Source organism: Oncorhynchus masou, unplaced genomic scaffold (genome assembly GCF_036934945.1).
Source record: "Oncorhynchus masou masou isolate Uvic2021 unplaced genomic scaffold, UVic_Omas_1.1 unplaced_scaffold_987, whole genome shotgun sequence".
In the NCBI taxonomy this organism is placed as follows: Eukaryota; Metazoa; Chordata; class Actinopteri; order Salmoniformes; family Salmonidae; genus Oncorhynchus; species Oncorhynchus masou.
Window position 1 is genome coordinate 1 of NW_027016388.1, and position 26,967 is coordinate 26,967.

General features: G+C 40.8%; 3 protein-coding genes across 3 annotated transcripts in view; 1 reads left to right on the forward strand and 2 right to left on the reverse strand.

The window, feature by feature from the left end:
• Positions 1 to 173: 173 nt before the first annotated feature.
• Positions 174 to 10,564, forward strand: LOC135538583 (gastrula zinc finger protein XlCGF17.1-like; the record flags this gene model as incomplete). Its single annotated transcript, XM_064964471.1, has 2 exons — positions 174 to 839; positions 10,474 to 10,564. Coding segments are annotated over 2 exons (757 nt in total), but the record flags the coding sequence as incomplete, so codon positions are not given.
• On the reverse strand, positions 9,434 to 16,533 carry LOC135538596 (zinc finger protein 501-like). Its single transcript, XM_064964491.1, has 3 exons — positions 16,458 to 16,533; positions 13,056 to 13,304; positions 9,434 to 12,370 (listed from the first exon to the last, which is right to left on the reverse strand). Exons 2-3 carry the CDS (start codon positions 13,264 to 13,266, stop codon positions 11,391 to 11,393), a joined length of 1,191 nt encoding a protein of 396 aa, XP_064820563.1. The 5' UTR covers positions 13,267 to 13,304; positions 16,458 to 16,533; the 3' UTR covers positions 9,434 to 11,390.
• Positions 16,534 to 23,052: 6,519 nt separating this feature from the next.
• Positions 23,053 to 26,967, reverse strand: part of LOC135538591 (oocyte zinc finger protein XlCOF6-like) — a 34,221-nt gene continuing 30,306 nt past the window's right edge. The window contains exon 3 of the mRNA XM_064964483.1: positions 23,053 to 26,721. Coding sequence (XP_064820555.1) covers positions 24,935 to 26,721 — 1,787 coding nt within the window. The 3' untranslated portion in view covers positions 23,053 to 24,934. The remainder of the gene's footprint in view (positions 26,722 to 26,967) is intronic.

Here is a 26,967-nt window from a genome sequence, read left to right on the forward strand (position 1 = left end):
CACAGGAGTGAAGCCTTATTCCTGCTCTGACTGTGGAAAATGTTTTAAAACATCAAATGAGCTAAAAGTTCATCAGAAAACACACACAGGAGAGAAGCCTTTCTTCTGCCCTGACTGTGGAACTAGTTTCTCTCAGCTTTCCCACTTAAAATCACATGAACGTATACATACAGGAGAGAAGCCTTTCTTTGCTCTGACTGTGGGTCGAGTTTCTCTCAGCTGGGCTCCTTAAAAACACACCAACGTATACACACAGGAGCGAAGACTTATTCCTGCTCTGACTGTGGAAAATGTTTTAAAACATCAACATATCTAAAAGTTCACCAGAGAACACACACAGGAGAGAAGTCTTACGTCTGCTCTGACTGTGGAAAATGCTTCACAACATCAACATATCTAAAAGTTCACCAGAGAACACACACAGGAGAGAAACCTTACATTTGCTCTGACTGTGGGGCGAGTTTCTCTCAGCTGGGCACCTTAAAAATACACCAACTTATACACACAGGAGAGAAGCCTTTCGTCTGCTCTTACTGTGGGGCGAGTTTCTCTCAGCTGGGCACCTTAAAAACACACCAACTTATACATACTGGTGAGAAGCCTTACTTCTGCTCTGACTGTGGAAAATGCTTCAAAACCTCAACTGAGCTAAAAGTTCATCAGAGAACACACACAGGAGACAAGCCGTATTACTGCTCTGAGTGTGGAACTAGTTTCTCTAAATTTTCCATCTTAAAAACACATGAACGTATACATACAGGAGAGAAGCCTTACGTCTGCTCTGACTGTGGAAAATGCTTCAAAACATCAACTCATCTAAAAGTTCATCAGAGAACACACACAGGGAGAAGCCATACTCCTGCTCTGACTGTGGAAAACGTTTTAAAACATCAAATGAGCTAAAAGTTCACCAGAGAACACACACAGGAGAGAAGCCTTACGTCTGCTCTAACTGTGGAACTCGTTTCTCTCGACTTTACCATTTACAATCACATAAACGTATACATACAGGAGAGAAGCCTTTCTTCTGCTCTGACTGTGGGGCGAGTTTCTCTCAGCTGGGCACCTTAAAAACACACCAACGTATACACACAGGAGCGAAGCCTTATTCCTGCTCTGACTGTGGAAAACGTTTTAAAACATCAAATGAGCTAAAAGTTCATCAGACAACACACACAGGAGAGAAGCCTTTCTTCTGCCCTGACTGTGGAACTAGTTTCTCTCAGCTTTCCACTTAAAATCACATGAACGTATACATACAGGGGAGAAGCCATACTCCTGCTCTGACTGTGGAAAATGCTTCACAAAATTAACTCATCTAAAGTTCATCAGAGAATACACACAGGAGAGAAGGCTTAGTCCTGTTCTGACTGTGGTTTAAGTTTCTCTCGACTGTATACCTTAAAAACATAAACGTATACATGGAGAGAAACCTGCTCTGCCTGTGTAAAATGCTTCAAAACAGCAACTGAGCTAAAAGTTCATCAGAGAACACACTCATGAGAGAAGCCTGCTTACGTCTGCTCTGACTTTTGAGTGAGTTTCTCTCAAAAGGCTAGACCCAAGTCAAACATCTAGCCAAAGGCTGCTTGTTTGAATCTCATCAAGGAGGACTTGAGCATTTCAGCTAATTAGCAACTTTGCAACTACTTACTATTTTTACTTTGTTAGCATGTTAGCTTAGCATGCAACTACTAAGCATGTCAGCTAACCTTTCTCCTAAACCCATTTAACTTTACCTTAAACCCTCACCCCTAACCTAGCTAATTAGCAACAACAAATTGGAATTCAACATATCATACATATTACAAGTTCGTAACATGTTGTATGAATAGAAATGCGTAAAATAACATACAAATTGTAATTCTTAACATACGATACGTCCTGCAAGTCGTATTATACTGAACAACAATCCAAACGTAACAAGTTCAAAGATGTATGGTTCGTATAAGGAAATCAGTCATTTTAAATAAATGAGGCCCTAATCTATGGATATCACATGACTGGGCAGGGGCTCAGCCATGGGTGGCCCACTTGAGAGCCAGGCCCAGCCAGTCAGAATGAGTTTTTCCACACACAAGGTTTTTATTACAGACAGAAATACTACTCAGCCCCCCCAGACAATCCTGCAGGTGAAGAGGTCCTGGGCTGCCGTGGTTACATGTGATCTGCAGTTGTGAGGCCGGTTGGATGTACTGCCAAATTCTCTAAAAGGACGTTAGAGGTGGCAGCTCTGGTGGACGTTCCTGCAGTCATCATGAGAATTGCACATTCCCTAAACTTGAGACATCTGTGACGTAGTGTGGCCTTTATTTAGGCTTAAATGCTCACTAACAGGGATATTAACTAATTTGTGCACAACATTTGAGAGAAATAAGATTTGTGTGCCTATGGAACATCTCTGGAAGTTTTTATTTCAGCTCATGAAACCAACACTTCACATGTTTCGTTTATATTTTAGTTCAGTTTATATTGGTAGGCCAATGTCATGTAACTTACTTAATGGAGTGGCATGGATGTTTTTGTAACATATAATACGTTTTGCTCTGAGACCAGGTTGTCCCTCTGCAGTATTCTGTGGGAAGGAGCTAGTTCATACTTTTTACATTTTTTATTTAACTAGGCAAGTCAGTTAAGGACAAATTCTTAATTACAATGATGGCCTAGGAACAGTGGGTTAACTGCCTTGTTCAGAGGCAGAACGACAGATTTTTACCTTGTCAGCTCAGGGATTCGATCTAGCAACCTTTTGGTTACTTGCCCAACGCTCCAACCACGAGGCTAACTTCCACGCCTAACATGAACCAGATAGAGATGGTGTGATGATCACTTTTCCCCATTAGTTTGGGGGGATTATTTTACAACTTTATTTAATGATACACAGCTTATGAAATGAATCCATGTGTTTATTAATTGTCTTTCAAACTAGATGAGTTATTTTAGTTACTGATCATGAATGTGTTTGGATAACTGCATTGAAGCAAACTTTATTGATCTGCCAATGAAAAATAAAGTTACATGAATATGTACTGGTCAACCTCTTCTTCTCTTTAGTATTCAGTTCTTCATATTAGATCTGACAGTATGAATGGTTCTTATGGTTGTCTTCAGTTCTTCATATTAGATCTGACAGTAGAACAGAAATACATTTCTCCTCAATTAGAGTGCTTTGACTGGGCTGAGAGGGAGCTTGACCTCCTGTTGCAGTGGGACGGCCATGAGACCAGAGGTGGCAGAACTGAGTGCTTGACCTCCTGTAGGGTTGGGATACAGGGTTTGAGCCTGAAAGTAGAGATGGGGCAGTTCCTCTTGCTGCACCGTAAGTAAACACCATTGTCTTGTAGTGGATGTGAACTTCGACTGGAAGCCAGTGGAATGTACACCCAGGAGGAGCAGGGTGACATGGGGGATCTTGGGAAGGTTAAACACCCAGATGGACTGCAGTGTTCTAGATAAGTTCCGTGGAGACCCATCATTCAGGGCAGGTGAGCCACCTGTTTTGAGCCCCACAGTTATAACGAAATAAATTAAAACAGTGTTCTTAATAAAGGATCTGTTTGATCATGTCAACAAAATGCAGGTAGCTTTCAACATCTGATCGCTAGCAGTCATCATCATGAATCAAGTCCACAATCTACTGACAAAAAATCATCAAATTTTTAATCTTTGTCATATGAAGAGAAATAATGAGAAATTATAGATAAAATGTAAAATGTATCGGTGCTCATCAGCCATTGGACATAAACATCATACAACAAATTGCAAATTCAACAATGAGTGGTTTGGAAGGAATCAGTGGCTAACTGCAAGCATTGCAAAGCAATCATTAGCCTGCTATTCGTGGAGTGGCTGTGTGGTCTCAAGTCTAAGATTAAGGGGCTCTTTTCCTAGTTTAAAACTGTAAACATTCAACATTGGCCATGCTGTCAATGGAGCTTGATTTGTGCCACGCTCAAATCAACTTAACTCGGTACTGCAAAATCTGACTTGTGTGAGTTCAAAACAACTGGGAACTTGGGGAAAAACAAGCTACTACTGAGAAAATATGTTTTGAACTTTCATCCAACTCGGAATTGTAAATTGGGAACTTGTGCCTCTTTCTACAGCTTCGACCTGAAGATCACTGACGTCATCATGATTCCTTTTTTTTCTTCTTCGAGTTCCCAGTTGTCTTGAAAGCACCATAAATCCAGAGAATGACATAATTTGTTGACGAAGTTTGATGACAAAATATGCCCACAAATTACTGCCGCGCCACCTTCCTGTTCAAGTGAGCACAGCACAACAAGGTGAGTCCAAAAATGTCTTGTATGCTGCTGCATAAATTATGTAATATGCCAGGGAGATGTGTATTCTGTAGCTAAGAAAGTAATACTAAGTGTATGTTGTGTTGTAAGATGTTAGTAGCCCATGTGCCTCACCCTAATTATTTTATCTCGTTTCACATCTTAATTTTGCCTACTGTTCTGACTTGGTGGTTCACATGTAGCCTATAACCTGTTTTTGAGAAATGTAATCATTGAATATTGTAATAATTTTCATTGTCTGCATATATGCCCCTTTATTTATCCTACGGTTCTGACTTGGCGTACAGGGAGAACACTGTAAGAACGGCCCATGTTCTGGACTACGTCCGTCCTTGCTCACTCATTAATGTCTTAAAATTATGGATTGCCTCTTGTCGTCCCCTTATGCCATAGTTTGTAAATATCAATTGTCAGTAGAAACCACATTTGTTTAAGTAAGTCAGGCATGTTATTTTAAAAGGCAGTAAATGATTCAGCTTGGATTCGAACCAGGGACTGTAGTGATGTCTCTTGCAATGACAATGAGGTCCCTTAGACCGCTGCGCCACTTGGGAGCCCTGAAAAGGTTTGCGCCCAATGTAGGGCAGGGAGCCCAGCTAACAGAGAGTTGAGTAATTTTTTGGTACTCTTCCCCAGATCTGTGCCTCACCACAAACCTTCCTCGAAGCTCCACGGAAAATTTCTACGACCTCATTGCTTGGTTTTTGCTCTGACTTGCACTGTCAACTGTGGGACCTTATATAGACAGGTGTGATCCTTTTCCAATCATGTACATACATTTAAATTTACCACAGGTGGACCCCAATCAAATTGTAGAAACATCTCAAGGATGATCAATGGAAATAGGATGCACTTGAGCTGAATTTTGAGTCTCAGAGGAAAGAGTCTGAATATTTATGCAAATAAGGTATTCTTTTTTATAAATTGACAAATTTATAAAAACCTTTTTTCGCTTTGTCATTATTGTGTATATTGATGAGGGGTAAAAAATGCAGTTAATCCATTTTTGTATAAGCCTGAAACGTAACAATATGTGGAAAAAGTCAAGGGGTCTTGTATAATGCCCTGTATATGCTTTAAACTACAATTTAAGGATCTGAAGTGGTAAACACAATGGCATAATGTTAAATGCATGTCCAATGGTTATCTCTGTATTAGTATTACCAACATTAAAACACCTAGGTAGAGCAGAGAGGACAGAGCATGTGGCTTTGCAGAACACAGGTGTTTCATCTCCACACTGGGATGATTTTAACATTGTAATGCCACACAGGCCTCATGCCTCTCAGGTAGGAGGGTACCAGAAATAAATGAATAAAAAACACAAAACTAATGAAGGAGCACACAGGGCCACAGCACTTCAGGAGCACACAGTCACCAACAATATATCCCTGGCGTCAATACTTTCAACTGGCTCAGATCTCTGTTACAGTACAGCACCACCAAATTCCATTTATTAAGTAACCATCTGTCTTTTGTAACCATAATACTGTTTTTTGAGTCTCGGATTTATATTTACTATGTTACACCTAGTCTATGAGACGAGGCTGCACCTTAATAACCTAAATTATGCACAGCAGGTCAAGAGGTGTGTTTTCCCTTCAGCATCTGCATGTGGCATAAACTCACCCACCTCACAGCATGAATCTAAAATGGTTAACCTTGGCTGTGAGTGATGGGAAAAAATCTGACTACGGCAATCACTTGAATAATTCAATGGATGTTTTGTTTATAGACTTGATGAGTAAATTGACTTGTTTAAAAAAAACGTGACTTCGCAATGGGTCCGTCAATGGGAATTGGGCCGTGCTTCAGCTGAACTGCAGTACTGAAAATGCCCTCTGAGCACAGTGGAAAGCATGCTTACAGACTGGAAGCGTGGCCCCTTGATCCGAAAAAGGTGTAATTGCAGACCGCAATTGGGGGCGTTCTCTGGTATCGGGTGTTTCACGGATCTCGTTTACACCAATTGATGTTCCCCATTGGTCCGTGGCCGTTTCTTTTGCGTTGGGACAACAGTTGTTGACATCTGTTACATTGTAGCTCACCCAAACCATTTTCCTAACCTTAACCTCAGCCTCCTAACCTGCCACGGTAATTAATCTAACCTGCCACTTTAATTATCCTAACCTGTAAGGGGCACACTCCAACACTCAGACATAGCCTGCGTTCCTAAATTCGCTCTGGCTATATACTCCGATTTCAGACGACTCTGGTCTGAGTGCCAGAGGGCAGAATAATTGATGAAAAACGAACGCTCAACACCCCTTGAATACGGCCGGTGTTTTTAAACGTCGGCAAAAAAAGCGTAATTAAATTTTTGCCTGAAGCACAGTTAAAAGTCACCAATGTTCTGGATAACATGAACACAGCCTAACCAGCTCTGCTTAGGCGAGTAAAATGGTCAGAGTTCTCTGATTTGTACTGGAAGTAGCTCGCAAGCTCGCCAATGTTAACCAGTTATCTTGGATGCTTGACTGCCGTTGTGAGGTCAGAAAGCTTGAATCAACCCTCCTCCTCCGCCAGAGCGTCCAGTGTGGCTCTGAACGCTCCGAGAGCGATACGAACTGACAGTCTGTCAACGCTCTTGATGTGGGTAATGCTAATACAGAGAACCATTGGACATGCAGTTCCATTATCCCATTGTTTCCACCACTTCAGATCCTTAAATTTGTAGTTTGAAGCATACACAGTGCATTATACAAGACCCCTTGACTTTTTCCATATTTTGTTACATTACAGGCTTATACAAAAATTAATTAAAAGCATTTTTTACTCCTCATCAATAGACACGATACCCCATAATGACATAGAGAAAAAAGGTTTTTATACATTTTAGCAAATTTATAAAAATTAATACCTTATTTGCATAAGTATTCAGACCCTTTGCTCTGACACTCAAAATTCAGCTCAAGTGCATCAAATCGCTGTTGGCTGGGCTCCCAGCTTGTGCCATCCAACTCCTACACCACGTTGGGCGTAAACCTTTTAAGGGCTCCCGAGTGGCGCAGCGGTCTAAGGCACTGCATCTCAGTGCAAGAGGCATCACTACAGTCCCTGGTCCGAAGCCAGACTGAATCACATCCGGCCATGATTGGGAGTCCCATAGGGAAGTGCACAATTGGCCCAGCATCGTCCAGGTTTGGCCGGGGTAGGCCTTCATAAGAATTTGTTCTTAACTGACTTGCCTAGTTAAATAAATAAATAAATACAATATTTAAAGTGGGATGCATGCCAGCAAAGCCCCTAAACAATACATTAATTGCACAATAACGGTGCCCACAAACTGTTAGGACCCAACACCATAGTCCCAACAACTTACCACTGCTACACCTGGCTATCAGCGGAGCCTTGTCTGTCATCAAAACAGTTCATTTGGCCTCATTTACTGCCTTTTAAAATAACATGGCTGACTTACTTAAACAAATGTGGTTTCTACTGACAATTGATATATACAAACTATGGCATAAGGGGACGACAAGCGGAGAAGAGGGCATCTGTAATTTTGATAAAGACATTAATGAGCGAGCAAGGACGGACGTAGTCAATATAACTATTTGTTCAGCACTTGAAATGTACAGCAACAGAATTCAGAACATGGGCCGTTCTTACAGTGTTCTCCTTGTACGCCAAATCAGAACCGTAGGATAAATAAAGGGGCATATATGCAGACAATGAAAATTCTTACAATATTCAATGATTACATTTCTCAAAAACAGGTAATAGGTTACATGTGAACCACCAAGCCAGAACAGTAGGCAAAATTAAGAGGTGAAACAAGACCAAATTATTAGGGTGAGGCACATGGGCTACTGACATCTTACTACACAACATACACTTGGTATTACTTTCTTAGCTACAGTATACACATCTCCCTGGTATATTACATAATTTATGCAGCAGCAGACAAGACATTTTTGGACTCACCTTGTTGTGTTGTGCTCACTTGAACAGGAAGGTGGCGCGGCGGTCCTTCGTGGGAATATTTTGTCATCAAACTTCATCAAAGTCTGTCATTCTCTGGATTTATGGTGCTTTAGCGACAACTGGGAACTCGAAGGGGGAAAAAAATGGAATCATGATGATGTCAGTGATCGTCAGGTTGTAGCTGTAGAAAGAGGTCCAAGTTCCCAATTTACAACACCGAGTTGGATGAAAGTTCAAAATGTATTTTCCCAGTCGTAGCTTGTTTTTGCCCGAGTTCCCAGTTGTTTTGAACTCACTCAAAGTCAGATTTTGCAGTACCGAGCTAAGTTGTTTTGAGTGCGGCACAAATCAAGCTTCATTGACAGCACGGCCAATGGTGAATGTTTACAATTTTAAACTAGGAAAAGAGCCCCTTAATCTTAGACTTGGGACCACACAGCCAATCCACTGAATATCAGGCTAATGATTGATTTGCAATGCTTTCAGTTAGCCACTGATTCCTTCCAAACCACTCATTGTTGAATTTGCAACTTGATGTTAATGTCCAATGGCCGATGAGCACCGAAACATTTTATCTATAATTTCTCATTATTTCTCTTCATATGACAAAGATTAAAAAGGATTTGCCAGTAGACTGTCGACTTGATTCATGATGATGACTGCTAGCTCAGATTTTGAAAGTATGATGTTGACATAATCAGTCCAATCAAAGCAACTGTATATATCACATGATTTTATGTAATTTTATCTGTGGACAATGACCTTGAGCTTTCTTGGATGGGCACTTATAATATAACTCTATGGCAGCACCCAAGGGGCTTGAATTTTCAAGTTCTACCCTTAGACTTGGCAGTGACGTCTTGTCCCCATGAATGACAGGACACTGAGTCAATCACGGCGCAAATGTCCGTATTTTCTGCAGGATTGCCCCACCTCCACAGAAAGCACTGAGCTCGGCTGAAAGACCTGCATTTTGGAGCTGCTTTACTCAAGAAAACAAAAAGAGAGACCATGTCTGTATGCGGCTTTAATAACAACAGCAGAGTCCCGGCCCATCTGCCCGAAAAGGTCTGAAATCCTACGTCTTTAAAGAGTATCCCCCCCCCCAAAAAAAATACAAGTAATATTAATAATGTGACATTTGTCCTACTTACACTGACTAATTGAGGAGAAATGTATTCACTGTGATATGTGGTTGTCTCACCTGGCTATCTTAAGATGAATGTTCTTAATGTGCTGGTGACATCACAGGGTCAGAGAGAACTCCTGACTGTAGTCATACAAAAACACTCCAGGCACTCAGCCCATAAGAACCATTCATACTGTCAGATCTAATATGAAGAACTGAATACAACCATAAGAACCATTCATACTGTCAGATCTAATATGAAGAACTGAATACTAAAGAGAAGAAGAGGTTGACCATTACATATTCATGTAACTTTATTTCTCATTTGGCAGATCAATAAAGTTTGCTTCAATGCAGTTATCAAAACACATTCATGATCAGTAACTAAAATAACTAATCTAGTTTTAAAGACAATTAATAAACACATGTATTCATTTCATAAACTGTGTATCATTAAATAAAGTTGTAAACTAATCCCCCCCAAACTAGTGGTGAAAAGTGATAATCTCTATCTGATACATGTTAGGGGTGGAAGGTAACCTAGTGGTTAGAGCGTTGGGTCAGTAAACAAAAGGTTGCTTGATTGAATCCCTGAGCTGACATGGTAAATCTGTTGTTCTGCCTCTGAACAAGGCAGTTAATCCACTGTTCCTAGGCCATTATTGTAAATAAGAATTTGTTCTTAACTGACTTGCCTAGTTCAATAAAGGTTAAAACATTTTTTTTAAGTGTCTACTAACTCCTTCCGAGGGACAACCTGGTCTCAGAGCAAAATTTATTTTATGTTACAAAAACAACCGTGCCACTCCATTTAGTATGTTACTTTCCACAAAATTGTTTATGTCCCTGTTAGTGAGCATTTTAGCCTTTGTCAAGATATTCCACACCTGTCAGGTATAGATTATCAAGAAGCTGATAAAACAGCATGATCATTACACAGGTGTACCTTGTGTTGGGGATAATAAAATGGCACACAACACAATGTCACAGATGTCTCAAGTTCAGGGAATGTGCATTTCTCATGATGACTGCAGGAATGTCCACCAGAGCTGTTGCCAGAGAGCTCAATATTTATATCTCTACCATAAGACACCTCTAATGTCCTTTTAGAGAATTTGGCAGTACATCCAACCGGCCTCACAACTGCAGATCACATGTAACCACGGCAGCCCAGGACCTCTTCACCTGCAGGATTGTCTGAGGGGGGCTGAGTAGTATTTCTGTCTGTAATAAAGACCTTTTGTGGGGAGAAACTCATTTTGATTGGCTGGGCCTGGCTCCCAAGTGGGGCTATGCCCTCCCAAGTCCCACCCATGGCTGAGCCTCTGCCCAGTCATATAATATCCATAGATTAGGGCCTAATTTATTTTAATTGACTGATTTCCTTATACAAACTAAATCTTTGAACTTGTTACGTTTAGATTGTTGTTCAGTATAATACGACTTGTAGGATGTATCGTATCTTAAGAATTACAATTCGTATGTTATTTTACGCATTGCTATTCATACAACATGTTACGAACTTGTAATATGTATGATATGTTACGAATTCCAATTTGTTGTTGCTGACGTTAGCTTGGTTAGGGGTGAGGGGTTTAAGGTAGAGTTAAATGGGTTTAGGGGAAAGGTTAGCTAACATGCTTAGTAGTTGCATGCTAAGCTAAGCTAACAGACTGAGAGGGAAGCAGTACCTCCCAGTCAATTGGCAGACTGTTTTATTTCAAAATGCGAAGAATAACAGAGGGTATTCAACACCAAGTGCAAATCTTTACAGTAGAAGCTAACAAAACAAAACACACTAAAACTGACAAGGTGCACACTGATTGGTAAAGTAAAGAGAGGCTAAAATCTAGAACGCTCCCTTTCCTCTGCAGAGTTCTCTCACAGTGAGAACCAATAGGATTACAGTGTTCTCCGCTTTCTTCATTTGATCCAATTCAACGTTACAACTTATTTTATGAGATGAGAATTAAGTGATGGAGTGACTTTATTCTTAGCTGGTCAGAGAACTGATGAGGCTTTTCTCCTTAATGTATACGTTGGTGTGTTTTTAAGTTGCTCTGGTGGGAGAAACTTTTGCCACAGCCAGAGCAGACGTAAGGCTTCTCTCCAGTGTGTGTTCTCTGGTGAACTTTTAGCTCATTTGATGTTTTAAAACATTTTCCACAGACTGAGCAGTAATAAGGCTTCTCTCCTGTGTGTGTTTTCTGATGAACTTTGAGCTCAGTTGATGTTTTGAAGCATTTTACACAGTCAGAGCAGGAGTAAGGGTTTTCTCCTGTATGTATACGTTCATGTGTTTTTAAGGTATCCAATCTGGAGAAACTCTTTCCACATTCAGAGCAGAAGTAAGGCTTCTCTCCTGTATGTGTTCTCTGATGAAGTTTTAGCTCAGTTGATGTTTTAAAACATTTTGCACAGTCAGAGCAGTAGTAACGCCTCTCTCCTGTGTGTGTTCTCTGATGTACTTTTAGCTCAGTTGATGTTTTAAAGCATTTTACACAGTCAGAGCAGGAATATGGCTTCTCTCCTGTATGTACACGTTCATGTGATTTTAAGTTATCCAATCGGGAGAAACTTTTTCCACAGTCAGAGCAGGAGTAAGGCTTCTCTCCTGTATGTATACGTTCATGTGATTTCAAGGTATCCGATCGGGAGAAACACTTCCCACAATCAGAGCAGGAGTAAGGCTTCTCTCCAGTATGTACTTGTTTGTGTGCTTTTAAGCTGCTCATTTGAGAGAATCTCTCCCCACAGTCAGAGCAGGAATAAGGCTTCTCTCCTGTATGTATACGTTGGTGTGTTTTTAAGGTATCCAGTCGAGAGAAACTCACCCCACAGTCAGAGCAGGAGTAAGGCTTCTCTCCTGTGTGTATTTTTAGGTGTACTTTTAGCTTTGATAGAAATGGAAAAATCTCCACACAATGTGGGCAGTGGTGAGACCTCTTAGCTCTGTGATCTTCCTGCTGTTGTTGTCTGGATGCAGGGAATGTCTCAACATGGTCTCCTGTGTGAACAACATCAGAAGAACCAGTCAGTTGGTGTGATATACATGTCAATCAAATGTATATTAGGAAGCCCTTCTTACATCAGCAGTTTGTCCAAGTGTTCCACAGAAACCCAGCCTAAAACACCAAAGAGCAACCTATGCAGATCGAGAAGCACAGTGGTCACGAAAAACTTGCTAGAATGGTAGGAACCTCAGAACCTAAAGAGGAACCAGGCTCTGAGGGGTGGCCAGTCCTCTCCTGGCTGTACCGGGTGACATAAGTATTCATATCAGAAGGGTGTACAATACAAAAGGGGAATACAACTATTCTAAAACTGGGTAAAAGTCGTGACAATTATGAGCCATATCATCCTCCACTCACTATCACAAGAGTTAGTCACTACACAGCCATGTCATCCTCCACTCACTATCACAAGAGTTAGTCACTACACAGCCATGTCATCCTCCACTCACTATCACAAGAGTTAGTCACTACACAGCCATAATCATAGAACTTGACTACTTCACTTCTTTAGTCTCTGAACACTCCAGACAGCCCAGTGAATAAAACACATGAAATAACATCCTTGTAGCATGAAATAACATCGACCTTCTCATTGAAATAGTTCTACGCCAACTTTTCATACACAGTGGGAAGTTGGAATAAACAACCCAAACTTAGTTAGATAGAACCTGCTCTTACCATCATAAACAGATTTCCCAATCTTCACCTCCTCTTCTTCATCTTTAATGTTGACATTCAACTCCAGTGTTTGACTGCAGTCTTCCAGCTTCACTGATGCCATCTCTGGATCCTGCAGTGCAAACTGGGCTCCACTGTCACAATCAGGACCCAGTGGCTGTAGGTTTGGCCTCAGTGTAGATGGAGAGAGACAGGCTGGGTTTGTCCTCATTGTTGATGTTACCGGCCTCAGACTTAATTCAAGTCGTCCTGTAGATATAATGAGAAACGGACACAAAAAGCTATTATTTACATTTACATTTAAGTCATTTAGCAGACGCTCTTATCCAGAGCGACTTACAAATTATAACTTCTTTATTATAACAAAATATATTATCATGTTTTCTTGTTAATTTCTCTCATTTCCATTTATCAGGTAACTAATCACTGACAACAAAACATTAATTCACATTAGACAAAGTGCACACTTAAAAATTGCACAACATAAGTGCCCTTCATCTATAGTAGATTCCCTAGATTAAAATAAATGACTCAAAAACCATTTAGTTCAAGGTTACAGTATGTTTTAGGCAGCACTATGTACTATTTTCCTGAATAATATTCACTGTATTATATAGCGTTAATTTGGCCGTCCCCATCTACCGTCCAACGGAGAGGGATGGAGGACAGAGATAGTGTCGTAGCAGAATCACAATTAGTTAGGTAACATTGATAAATAAGATGTTTTATTTACATAATAATGCTTATGTGAGATATTTGTCATTAGAATGTCTTCTTTTGGATAATACTGTTGGCAGTTGCATTTTCCTCTCTTTCTCCAAGGGAAAGTCACTTGGGGCCCAGAGAGGAGAGGTCAGGATTGTCTTCATATGTGAGGGTATCTGTTAAACCATGTGAAGGGCTCCACAATGTCTGTACACCAGTCACTCCCTACTTTTCCCATATTGGGAGGAGGAGTATGGCAGTGTCTGGAACTATTGTATGTCCCCTGTCGAAACTTATCTTGACTTAGTATATGACCTAGAGGCTCACTACTCTCTGTGAGCTTGTCCAGAAGAGGTTGTATTTCAGATGGGAGTATATTGACAACTGATATATGCCATTGGATGAGGTAATGGTTTGGTAATATGAAGTACCAAGAATGAGAAGTAGAACCTCGTCTAAGAGAGAAAACTGAACAATAAGTTATAGTTAATGCCTTCTGGCTATTTACTCTCTCCAGTAAAAGTCTTCCTTTGTAATGTTCCTAATATCTGTTATTCGTCATGTGAGTTGAGAGGGGTGTGTCTTGGCTATAAATGATATTAAGAATTGTTTTGTAAGCCCTCTCAGAGAATTCATTTATAGACACTGAATTGATCTGAGAGTCACAGGGCTGTGGTGAAGCTCAAATATAATTGAAGATGGACTTAGTAATATAACTCTGACTTGTGTGTGGTTTGCTCTCTCAATGTTTAGTAATACAGGAAATGACCACGACAATAGGGAGAGAAGACAGAGATAGAGATGGAGGACAGAGATCTCTGTCTGTACATTGATCCTGTATTACCACCCTGCACATAGATCCTGTATTACCACCCTGTATATTGATCCTGTATTACCACCCTGTATATTGATCCTGTATTACCACCCTGTATATTGATCCTGTATTACCACCCTGTATATTGATCCTGTATTACCACCCTGCACATAGATCCTGTATTACCACCCTGTATATTGATCCTGTATTACCACCCTGCACATAGATCCTGTATTACCACCCTGTATATTGATCCTGTATTACCACCCTGTATATTGATCCTGTATTACCACCCTGCACATAGATCCTGTATTACCACCCTGTATATTGATCCTGTATTACCACCCTGTATATTGATCCTGCATTACCACCCTGTATATTGATCCTGCATTACCACCCTGTATATTGATCAATGTTAGTGGTGGCTGTTTAACAGCTGTATTACCACCCTGTATATTGATCCTGTATTACCACCCTGCACATAGATCCTGTATTACCACCCTGTATATTGATCCTGTATTACCACCCTGCACATAGATCCTGTATTACCACCCTGCACATAGATCCTGTATTACCACCCTGTATATTGATCCTGTATTACCACCCTGTATATTGATCCTGTATTACCACCCTGTATATTGATCCTGTATTACCACCCTGTATATTGATCCTGTATTACCACCCTGTATATTGATCCTGTATTACCACCCTGCACATAGATCCTGTATTACCACCCTGTATATTGATCCTGTATTACCACCCTGTATATTGATCCTGTATTACCACCCTGTATATTGATCCTGTATTACCACCCTGCACATAGATCCTGTATTACCACCCTGTATATTGATCCTGTATTACCACCCTGTATATTGATCCTGTATTACCACCCTGTATATTGATCCTGTATTACCACCCTGTATATTGATCCTGTATTACCACCCTGTATATTGATCCTGTATTACCACCCTGCACATTGACTCTGTACTGGTACTCCTTGTGCTACTATTACTTTTTTTATTTAGAAAATATTTCCCTTTATTTATTAACTATGTATTATTGGAAGGAAGCGTTTCACTGTAGAGTCTGCCAGTTGTTATATTTATTAACTATGTATTAGTGGAAGGAAGCGTTTCACTGTAGAGTCTGCCAGTTGTTATATTTATTAACTATGTATTAGTGGAAGGAAGCGTTTCACTGTAGAGTCTGCCAGTTGTTATATTTATTAACTATGTATTATTGGAAGGAATCGTTTCACTGTAGAGTCTGCCAGTTGTTATATTTATTAACTATGTATTAGTGGAAGGAAGCGTTTCAAAGTTTACACATTGTATTTGGCCCGTGTGACCAATAAAATGTGATTTCGCTCGCAAAAAAACAACTGTATTTATCATTCACACCATAGTAATAAATATAGATAACATTGAAACAACTAAATGTGTCTGAATATTAGTATACATGTAGAAAACTGATAATCATTACATTCAGCTTCAAACCAGTAGAGCAACCGTGAAAATGTCTCTCTGATGCTCCCTCACTACCTGACTGAAGTCCATTGACTCAGACAGAGTTGCCGCCGCCATTTTATCAGCTCGTAAAAAAACACATTACACAACAAAACAATAACATGTAAAACGAACTCCGAAATCTCAAATACATGGATTCTTTATGAATTTATCTTGACGAAGTAATGTATATTCATTCACTCAGACAAACCCAGTCTCTAACGATGTGACTTATCACTCCCTTCACTCACTCGGTTTGACACAACAATAACGTCATAAAACCTTCAGCAAACGTGACAATACCTTGACGGATTTGCTACCTAACATGTTATGACATGTTCTTTCGATATTATAAAGTGTAAACGTGCTATTACATACCTGTAGTAATGCATTTGAAACGGATACAAAAGCTATCGCCTTCACAGCACAGTTCTGGTGTTCCTTCTTCTATGAGGTTGAACGGCGGTTGGCATCCAATGCATGTTGCATTACCGCCACCTACTAGACTGGAGTACAACTCGTTAATTAATACTTCCCTTGGAAAAATAAACAAATACGCTTCTATCTACACTCACAAATTTAAATAAATTAAAATACACCACCCTATTCCACTATTTCAATCTATTTAGTCTTCCCTCAGGCCAACATCTTGAAAGGATGGGACACCACCACTTCACACAATCTGTAACTCTTTTGATGTCAAGTCTCACACACACAAATACCTCTCTGCAGCTGCCACCATCACCTCAGTTTTCTGCGACCTACATTCCATCCCTTCAGTACAGTTGATGATAACCATTGCTATAAATGCCAAAAATCCAATCTTACGGATAAATATATCACCGACACCACTCCTCTCATAATCCCTCCCCCTTGACCATCTTCCTCTACTTTCTTCACTGCCTCAGCATATGACAACTTCTGCACTACACTAACCCTAGAAACCTCAACCTGCGTCTCTCGCAGGGGTCATTTCTGATCCCCAGCCCCATGGGAACCCCTACAATTAACACATTCCACTACTTTCCCCAATGTTACACATTCCTTTGTCTCATGCCCTTCTGCACACTTCTCACACCCAGGAACCTCAGCACAAAAGCTTGTATAGGATAACTTATATATCCTAACAGCACTTTTAGTGCTGGTTCTTCTTTTCCTTCAATGTTTTATGGCAGACTTCACCGATAGTGAATAAAACATGTAAATATCAGGGCTCCCGAGTGGCGCAGTGGTCTAAGGCTGTGCCAATAGAGATCCTGGTTTGTGTCCAGGCTCTGTCACATCCGGCCACGACCGGGAGACCCATGGGGCGGTGCACAATTGGCCCAGTGTCGTCCGGGTCAGGGGAGGGTTTGGCCGGCAGGGATGTTCTTGTTCCATCGGTGTTTCGTCTGACACATTGGTGCGGCTGGACTCCGGGTTAAGCGGGCATTGCATCAAGAAGCAGTGCGGCTTGGTTGGGTTGTGTTTTGGAGGATGCAAGGCTTTCGACCTTTCAGGAGTTGCAGCGATGGGAAAAGACTAGCTACTAATTGGATACCACGAAAAAGGGGTACAAATACAATTTTCTAAATATCCATTGCGGGAAAGGGGGGGAATGCAATAAATAAAAAATACAAAAATCCCTACCTCACTCCTTCAGTAATAATCCAAATCACATCCCAACATAGGCTGCCTGTGTGAATGGAACATTCATTGACAAGATTCCTTGTAATGCCTCCGTTGTAAAATTCAGTACATTACCTAAAGTATGTGGACACTTGCTCATCAACATCTCATTACAAAATCATAGGCATTAATATGGAGTTGGTCCTTCCTTTGCTGCTAAAACAGCCTCCACTCTTCTGGGAAAGCTTTCCACTAGATGTAGGAACATTGCTGCTATAACAGCCTCCACTCTTCTGGGAAGGCTTTCCACTAGATATAGGAACATTGCTATTGGGACTTCGTTCCATTCAGCCACAAGAGCATTAGTGAGGTTGGGCACTGATGTTGGGCGATTAGGCCTGACTCGCAGTTGCCATTCCATTCATCCCAAAGGTGTTCGATGGGATTGAGGTCAGGGCTCTGTGCAGGCCAGTCAAGTTCTTCCACACCGATCTCAACAAAATATTTCTGTTTGGACCTCGCTTTGTGCACGGTGGCATTGTCATTCTGAAACAGGAAAGGGCCTTCCCCAAACTGTTGCCACAGTATCGTCTAGAATGTCATTGTATGTTGTAGAAATAAGATTTCCCTTCACTGGAACTAAGGGGCCCGAACCATGAAAAACAGCTCCAGACCATTATGCCTCCTCCACCAAACTTTACAGTTGGCACTATGCATTCGGACAGTTAACGATCCGCCAAACCCAGATTCATCCATTAGACTGTCAGATGATGAAGCCTGATTGCTCACTCCAGAGAACGCCAATGGCGGCAGGCTTTACACCATTCCAGCCGACACTTGGCATTGCACATGGTGATCTTAAGCTTGTGTGCGGCTGCTTGGCTATGGAAACTCATTTCATGAAGCCCCTGATGAACAGTTCTGGCATTGCTTCCAGAGGCAGTTTGGAACTCGGTAGTTGCAACCGAGGACAGACGATTTTTACAAGCTACGCGCTTTAGCACTTGGCAATCCCATTCTGTGAGCTTGTGTGGCCTACCACTTCGCAGCTGAGCCGTTGTTGATGCCCTGCTCAAGGGTATGTTGACCGATCTACCACCAGGCCAAAAAACGTGAACCCAAACCCTCCAAGATCCCCCCCCCCCCACAGTTCCCCAATAGCTGTCCCTCAACCATTCGAGACCCCTCCCCCAGTCCCCCCAGGAAGAAAAAAAAATAAAAAATACAATTAATTCCATTCCCTACCAAGAACAGCCCAATGCACCAACAACCAAGAGAATGAACTAAAGAAACAAAAGGAAAAGACAGAAGAAAACAGCAAACAACAATGCAAAAAAAAAAATAATAATACATTTAAACCTTTAAGCCTTGGTTTTCTAATCCTCTCATGTTGTTATTGGATCTGATTTTAATAGCTAGCATTTCGATGGACATAACGAATAGATATGGTGACAGCGGACACCCTTGTTTAACTCCTCCTGACAATTCAAAAATCTCTGAGAAGTAGCTATTATTTACTATTTTACACCTGATGTTGCTCTACATTATTTTTTAAGAGAATTACCAAATTCGAGACATTTAAAAATAAAATCCAGTCTTAATTTATCAAATGTCTTTTCAAAATCCGCTATAAATACCATTCCTGAATTGTTATGTGTTTCATGATGTTCTATTATTTCTAGTAGTTGTCGTATATTATCTACAATGTATCGTCCATGTAAAAAAAAACTGTCTGATCAGGATGAACAATACCTGGTAAAACCCTTTTAAATCTGAGTGCTATGCATTTTGCTAGTATTTTTGCCACAGCATTGAAGTGTAAGGGACCTTAGATAGACTGGGTCTTTATATTTGCCATCTGGGTCTTGTTTTAATAATAGAGAAATCAGACCTTCCTGCTGAGTACCTGACAGACTACCATTTCTATAGGAGTAGTTAAAACAATCTAACAATGGAGCTTTTAGTATATCAAAAAAATACTTGATATACATCTACCGGTATGCCATCAAGCCCTGGGTTTTTTCCAGACTGAAAGGATTTAATAGCTTCAAAAAGTTATTCCTCTGTAATTTGGCCTTCACAACGATCTTTCTGTACATTTGTTAATTTTCAGTTTTTTTACACACTGCTCAAAAGAAACAAAGGGAACACTAAAATAACACATCCTAGATCTGAATGAATTAAATACATTTTTCTTTACATAGTTGAATGTGCTGACAACAAAATCACACAAAAATTATCAATGGAAATCAAATTTATCAACTCATGGAGGTCTGGATTTGGAGTCACACTCAAAATTAAAGTGGAAAACCACACTACAGGCTGATCCAACTTTGATGTAATGTCCTTAAAACAAGTCAAAATGAGGCTCAGTAGTGTGTGTGGCCTCCACGTGCCTGTATGTCCTCCCTACAACAGCTGGGCATGCTCCTGATGAGGTGGCGGATGGTCTCCTGAGGGATCTCCTCCCAGACCTGGACTAAAGCGAGACATGATGTCCCAGATGTGCTCAATTCGATTCAGGTCTGGGGAACGGGCGGGCCAGTCCACAGCATCAATGCCTTCCTCTTACAGGAACTGCTGACACACTCCAGCCACATGAGGTCTAGCATTGTCTTACATTAGGAGGAACCCAGGGCCAACCGCACCAGCATATGGTCTCACAAGGGGTCTGAGGATCTCATCTCGGTACCTAATGGCAGTCAGGCTACCTCTGGCAAGCACATGGATGGCTGTGCGGCCCCCCAAAGAAATGCCACCCCACACCATGACTAACCCACCACCAAACCGTTCATGCTGGAGGATGTTGCAGGCAGCAGATGTTCTCCACAGCATCTCCAGACTATGTCACATGTGCTCAGTGTGAACCTGCATTCATCTGTCAAGAGCACAGGGCACCAGTGGCGAATTTGCCAATCTTGGTGTTCTCTGGCAAATGCCAAACGTTGTGTACGGTGTTGGGCTGTAAGCACAACCCCCACCTGTGGACGTCGGGCCCTCATACTACCCTCATGGAGTCTCTTTCTGACAGTTTGAGCAAACACATGCACATTTGTGGCCTGCTGGAGGTCATTTTGCAGGGCTCTGGCAGTGCTCCTCCTGCTCCTTCTTGCACAAAGGCGGAGGTAGCGGTCCTGCTGCTGGGTTGTTGCCCTCCTACGGCTTCCTCCACGTCTCTTGATGTACTGGCCTGTCTCCTGGTAGCACCTCCATGCTCTGGACACTACGCTGACAGACACAGCAAACCTTGCCACAGCTCGCATTGATGTGCCATCCTGGATGAGCTGCACTACCTGAGCCACTTGTGTGGGTTGTAGACTCTGTCTCATGCTACCACTAGAGTGAAAGCACCGCCAGCATTGAAAAGTGACCAAAACATCAGCCAGGAAGCATAGGAACTGAGAAGTGGTCTGTGGTTATCACCTGCAGAACCACTACTTTATTGGGGGTGTCTTGCTAATTGCCTGTAATTTCCACCTGTTGTCTATTCCATTTGCACAACAGCATGTGAAATTTATTGTCAATCAGTGTTGCTTCCTAAGTGGACAGTTTGATTTCACAGAAGTGTGATTGACTTGGGAGTTACATTGTGTTGTTTAAGTGTTCCCTTAATTTTTTTGAGCAGTGTATTATTTGAAAATAATTCCTTACCATAATCTTCATTCAGTGGGAAAGGATGAGATGGAAAAGAGAACATCTGCCTAAAATAATTATCTTCCTCTTTTAAAATATCATTCAGAAAATCATAAATGACACCGTCTTCAGTAACGAGTTTCTGCAAATAATTTTTGTTAGCGTTCCTGTATTGGAGATTCAGGTAGAATTTTGTGCATTTTTCTCTATATTCCATCCAGTTTGCTTTATTTTTGTAATAGATTACATTAGATTGCTCTTGAATAAGTTCCTCAAGTTCTTTTTGTTTTTCCTCCAACTTATTTTGTATCTCTGTAGTATCATTTTTATTGCCATCTATCTGTACTATTAGGTCATGGATTTCCCTTGTTAGTCTTGGCTCTTTGGCCAGAAACTGCTTTTTTATTATTGATGAATATTGAATTGAAAGACCCCTGAAGGTACATTTTGTCACACTCTGACCATAGTTTGCTTTGTATGTTTCTATGTTTTGTTTGGTCAGGGTGTGATCTGAGTGGGCATTCCATGTTGGATGTCTAGTTTGTCTGTTTCTGTGTTTGGCCTGATATGGTTCTCAATCATAGGCAGGTGTTAGTCATTGTCTCTGATTGGGAGCCATATTTAGGTAGCATGTTTTGTCATTGTGGTTTGTGGGTGATTGTCTATGTTAGTGCTTGTGTCAGCACAGTTCTCATTATAGCGTCACGGTCGTTATTCGTTTATTGTTTTGTATAGTTTGTATTCGGTGTCCAGTGCTTTCTTTAATTAAAAAATCATCATGAACACATACCACGCTGCGCTTTGGTCTGCTTCATACGACGATCGTGACACATTTAAAGGTATACCAAACAATAAGGGGATTTCCTGAACCTATATTATACTAGAAAAAAATCAGTTATAAATTATTTTGTCTTAGTTAAAAATAAGTTGTCCTCCAGTAAACTGTGATTAAATTGCCAATATCCACGTCCACGTGGAAAATCTATAAGAGTTATGTGAAGGCTAATTAGATGATGATCCGATCGCATTCTGTCTCCTATTAAAACTTTTTAACCTTTGATGCAAGAGAGAAAGAGACAAGAAAGTAGTCAAGACGACGAGCTTGATTAAGTCTCCTCCATGTATATCTCACCAGGTCGGGGTTTTTTAGTCTCGGTAGTGACGTATTGTCCACATGAATGACAGAACACTGAGCCAATCACGGCACAAACGCTCTATTTTCTGCTGGCTTAACCCACCTCCACAGTAGACAATGAGCGAGGCTGAAAGACCTGCATTTTGGAGCTGCCTTACACAAGAAAACAAGAAAGAGACCATTTTTGAATGCGGCTTTATTAATAACTCAATTATAAATGTTATTTTTTTTACATTGTTTGCAAACAGATCATTCTTTTCACACTTTATCCCTCTGTCAGTGAAGCAGAGTCTTTGCCCAACTGCCCGAAATGGTCTGAAACACCTCAGTCTTTAAAAAGTACCCCCCAAAAAACCATTTACCAATAATAATAATACAAATCATAATAATAATGTGACACTGACTAATTGAGGAGAAATATGTTTACTGTGATATGTGGTTGTCTCACCTGGCTATCTTAAGATGAATGTACTTAATGTGCTGGTGACATCACAGGGTCAGAGAGAACTCCTGACTGTAGTCATACGAAAACACTCCAGGCACTCATACCCATAAGAACTGATTCATACTGTCAGATCATAAAGAACTATTCATTCATACTGTCAGATCTAATATGAAGAACTGAATACAACCATAAGAACCATTCATACTGTCAGATCTAATATGAAGAACTGAATACAACCATAAGAACCATTCATACATACATGATCAGTAACTAAAATAACTCATCTAGTTTTAAAGACAATTAATAAACACATGAATTCATTTTATAAACTGTGTAACATTAAATAAAGCTTTAAAACAACCCCCCCAAAAAAAAACTTGTGTTGAAAAGTGATCATCTCTTTCTGATACATGTTAGGGGCGGAAGGTTGCCGAGTGGTTTGGCATTGGGCCAGTAACCAAAAGGTTACTAGATCGAATCCCCGAGCTGACAAGGAAAAAAATCTGTTCTGACTCTGAACAAGGTAGTTAACCCACTGTTCCTATGCCATCATTGTAAATAAGAATTTGTTCTTAACTGACTTACCTCGTTCAATAGAGGTTCAATAAAAAAAAGTGTATACTAGCTCCTTCCCACAGAATACTGCAGAGGGACAACCTGGTGTCAGAGCAAAACGTATTATATTATACAAAAACACATCCGTGCCACTCCATGTAGTATGTTCGATTACATTGGACTACCAATATAAACTGAACTAAAATATAAACTAAACATGTAAAGTGTTGGTTTCATGAGCTGAAATAAAAAAAATCCAGTAATGTTCCATCCACCTGACAGGTGTGGCATATCAAGACGCTGATAAAACAGCATTATCATTACACAGGTTTACCTTGTGCTGGGGACAATAAAAGGCCCCACAACACAATGTCACAGATGTCTCAAGTTTAGGGAACATGCAATTCTCATGATGACTGCAGGAATGTCCACCATAGATGTTGCCAGAGAACTCAATATTTATATCTCTACCATAAGCCACCTCTCACGTCCTTTTAGAGAATTTGGCAGTACATCCATCCGGCCTCACAACTGCAGATCACATGTAAGCATGGCAGCCCAGGACCTCTTCACCTGCAGGATTGTCTGGGAGGGGGCTGAGTAGTATTTATGTCTGTAATCAAGACCTTTTGTGTGGAAAAACTCATGCTGATTGGCTGGGCCTGGCTCCCAAGTGGGGCTATGTCCTCCCAAGTTCCACCCATGCCTGAGCCCCTACCCAGTCATGTGAAATCCATAGATTAAGGACTCATTTATTTTAATTGACTGATTTCCTTATACAAACTGTAAATCTTTGAAATTGTTGCGTTTAGATTGTTGCTTAGTATAATACGACTTGTAGGATGTATCGTATCTTAAGAATTACAATTCGTATGTTATTTTACGCATTGTTATTCATACAATATGTTATGAACTTGTAATATGTATGATATGTTACGAATTCCAATTTGTTGTTGCTAACGTTAGCTTGGTTAGGGGTGAGGGGTTTAAGGTAGAGTTAAATGGGTTTAGGGGAAAGGTTAGCTAACATGCTTAGTAGCTGCATGCTAAGTTAACATGCTGACATAGGTAAAAAGTAGTAAGAAGTTGCAAAGTTGCTGATGAGCTAAAATGCTACAGTCCTCCTTGATGAGATTCTAAACACAGCAGCCTTTGGCTAGAAGTCTGAGTTACACGCCCACCCTTCCACAGAGCAGGAGTAAGACTTCTCTCCTGTGTGACTTCATTGGTGTGTTAAATTGCTATGGTGAGAGAAACTCACCCAAAAGTCAGAGAAGACGTAAGCAGGCTTCTCTCATGAGTGTGTTCTCTGATGAACTATTAGCTCCGTTGCTGTTTTGAAGCATTTTACACAGACAGAGCAGAGCACGTATATGTTGGTGTTTTTAAGGGATCCAGTTGAGAGAAACTCACCCCACAGTCAGAACAGGAGTAAGGCTTTTCTCCTATATGTGTTCTCTGTTGAACCTTTAGCTCATTTTATGTTTTAAAACATTTTCCACAGTCAGAGCAGGAGTATGGCTTCTCCCCTGTATGTATATGTTCATGTGTCTTTAAGTGGGAAAGTTGAGAGAAACTAGTTCCACAGTCAGGGCAGAAGAAAGGCTTCTCTCCTGTGTGTGTTCTCTGATGAACTTTTAGCTGAGTTGATGTTTTAAAACGTTTTCCACAGTCAGAGCAGACGTAAGGCTTTTCTCCTGTGTGTATACGTTGGTGTGTTTTTAAGGTGCCCAGACGAGAGAAACTCACACCACAGTCAGAGCAGAAGAAAGGCTTCTCTCCTGTATGTATAAGTTCATGTGTTTTTAAGTGGGAAGATTTAGAGAAACTAGTTCCACAGTCAGAGCAGTAATACGGCTTCTCTCCTGTGTGTGTTCTCTGATGAACTTTTAGCTCAGTTGATGTTTTGAAGCATTTTCCACAATCAGAGCAGACGTAAGGCTTCTCTCCTGTGTGAGTCTTCTGGTGAACTTTTAGCTGAGTTGATGTTTTAAAACGTTTTCCACAGTCAGAGCAGACGTAAGGCTTCTCTCCGGTGTGTATAAGTTGGTGTGTTTTTAAGGTGCCCAGATGAGAGAAACTCGCCCCACAATCAGAGCAGAAGAAAGGTTTCTCTCCTGTGTGTGTTCTCTGGTGAACCTTTAGCTCATTTGATGTTTTAAAACATTTTCCACAGTCAGAGCAGTAATAAGGCTTCTCTCCTGTGTGTGTTCTCTGATGAACTTTTAGATGAGTTGATGTTGTTAAGCATTTTCCACAGTCAGAGCAGGAGTATGGCTTCTCCCCTGTATGTATACGTTCATGTGATTTTAAGTGGGAAAGTTGAGAGAAACTAGTTCCACAGTCAGGGCAGATGAAAGGCTTCTCTCCTGTGTGTGTTCTCTGATGAACGTTTAGCTCATTTGATTTTTTAAAACATTTTCCACAGTCAGAGCAGGAATAAGGCTTCACTCCTGTGTGTATACGGTGGTGTATTTTTAAGGTGCCCAAACGAGAGAAACTCACCCCACAGTCAGAGCAGAAGAAAGGCTTCTCTCCTGTATGTATACGTTTATGTGTTTTTAAGTGTGAAAATTTAGAGAAACTAGTTCCACAGTCAGAGCAGTAATATGGCTTCTCTCCTGTGTGTGTTCGCTGATGAACTTTTAGCTCAGTTGATGTTTTGAAGCATTTCCCACAGTCAGAGCAGACGTAAGGCTTCTCTCCTGTGTGAGTCTTCTGGTGAACTTTTAGCTCAGTTGATGTTTTAAAAAGATTTCCACAGTCAGAGCAGACATAAGGCTTCTCTCCAGTGTGTATAAGTTGGTGAGTTTTTAAGGTGCCCAGATGAGAGAAACTCGCCCCACAATCAGAGCAGAAGAAAGGCTTCTCTCCTGTGTGTGTTCTCTGGTGAACTTTTAGCTCATTTGATGTTTTAAAACATTTTCCACAGTCAGAGCAGGAGTATGGCTTCTCCCCTGTATGTATACGTTCATGTGATTTTAAGTGGGAAAGTTGAGAGAAACTAGTTCCACAGTCAGGGCAGAAGAAAGGCTTCTCTCCTGTGTGTGTTCTCCGGTGAACTTTTAGCTGAGTTGATGTTTTGAAGCATTTTCCACAGTCAGAGCAGACGTAAGGCTTCTCTCCTGTGTGTATACGTTGGTGTGTTTTTAGCTTTGATAGAAATGGGAAAATCTCTTCACAATGTGGGCAGTGATGAGACCTCTTAGCTCTCTGATTTTCCTGCTGTTGCTCTCTGGATGTTGAGAATGTCTCAACATGGTCTCCTGTGTGAACATCAGAAAAAGCAGTCTGTTAGTGTGATATAAATGTTAACCAAATGTATTTTATGAATCCCTTTTTACATCAGTAGTTGTCACAAAGTGCTTAACCTGTCTGCTAGCGTCCCACCTCGACAACAGCCGGTGAAATTGCAGGGCGCCAAATTCAAAACAACAGAAATCCCATAATTAAAATTCCTCAAACATTCAAGTATTTAACACAATTTTAAAGATAAACATCTTGTAAATCCA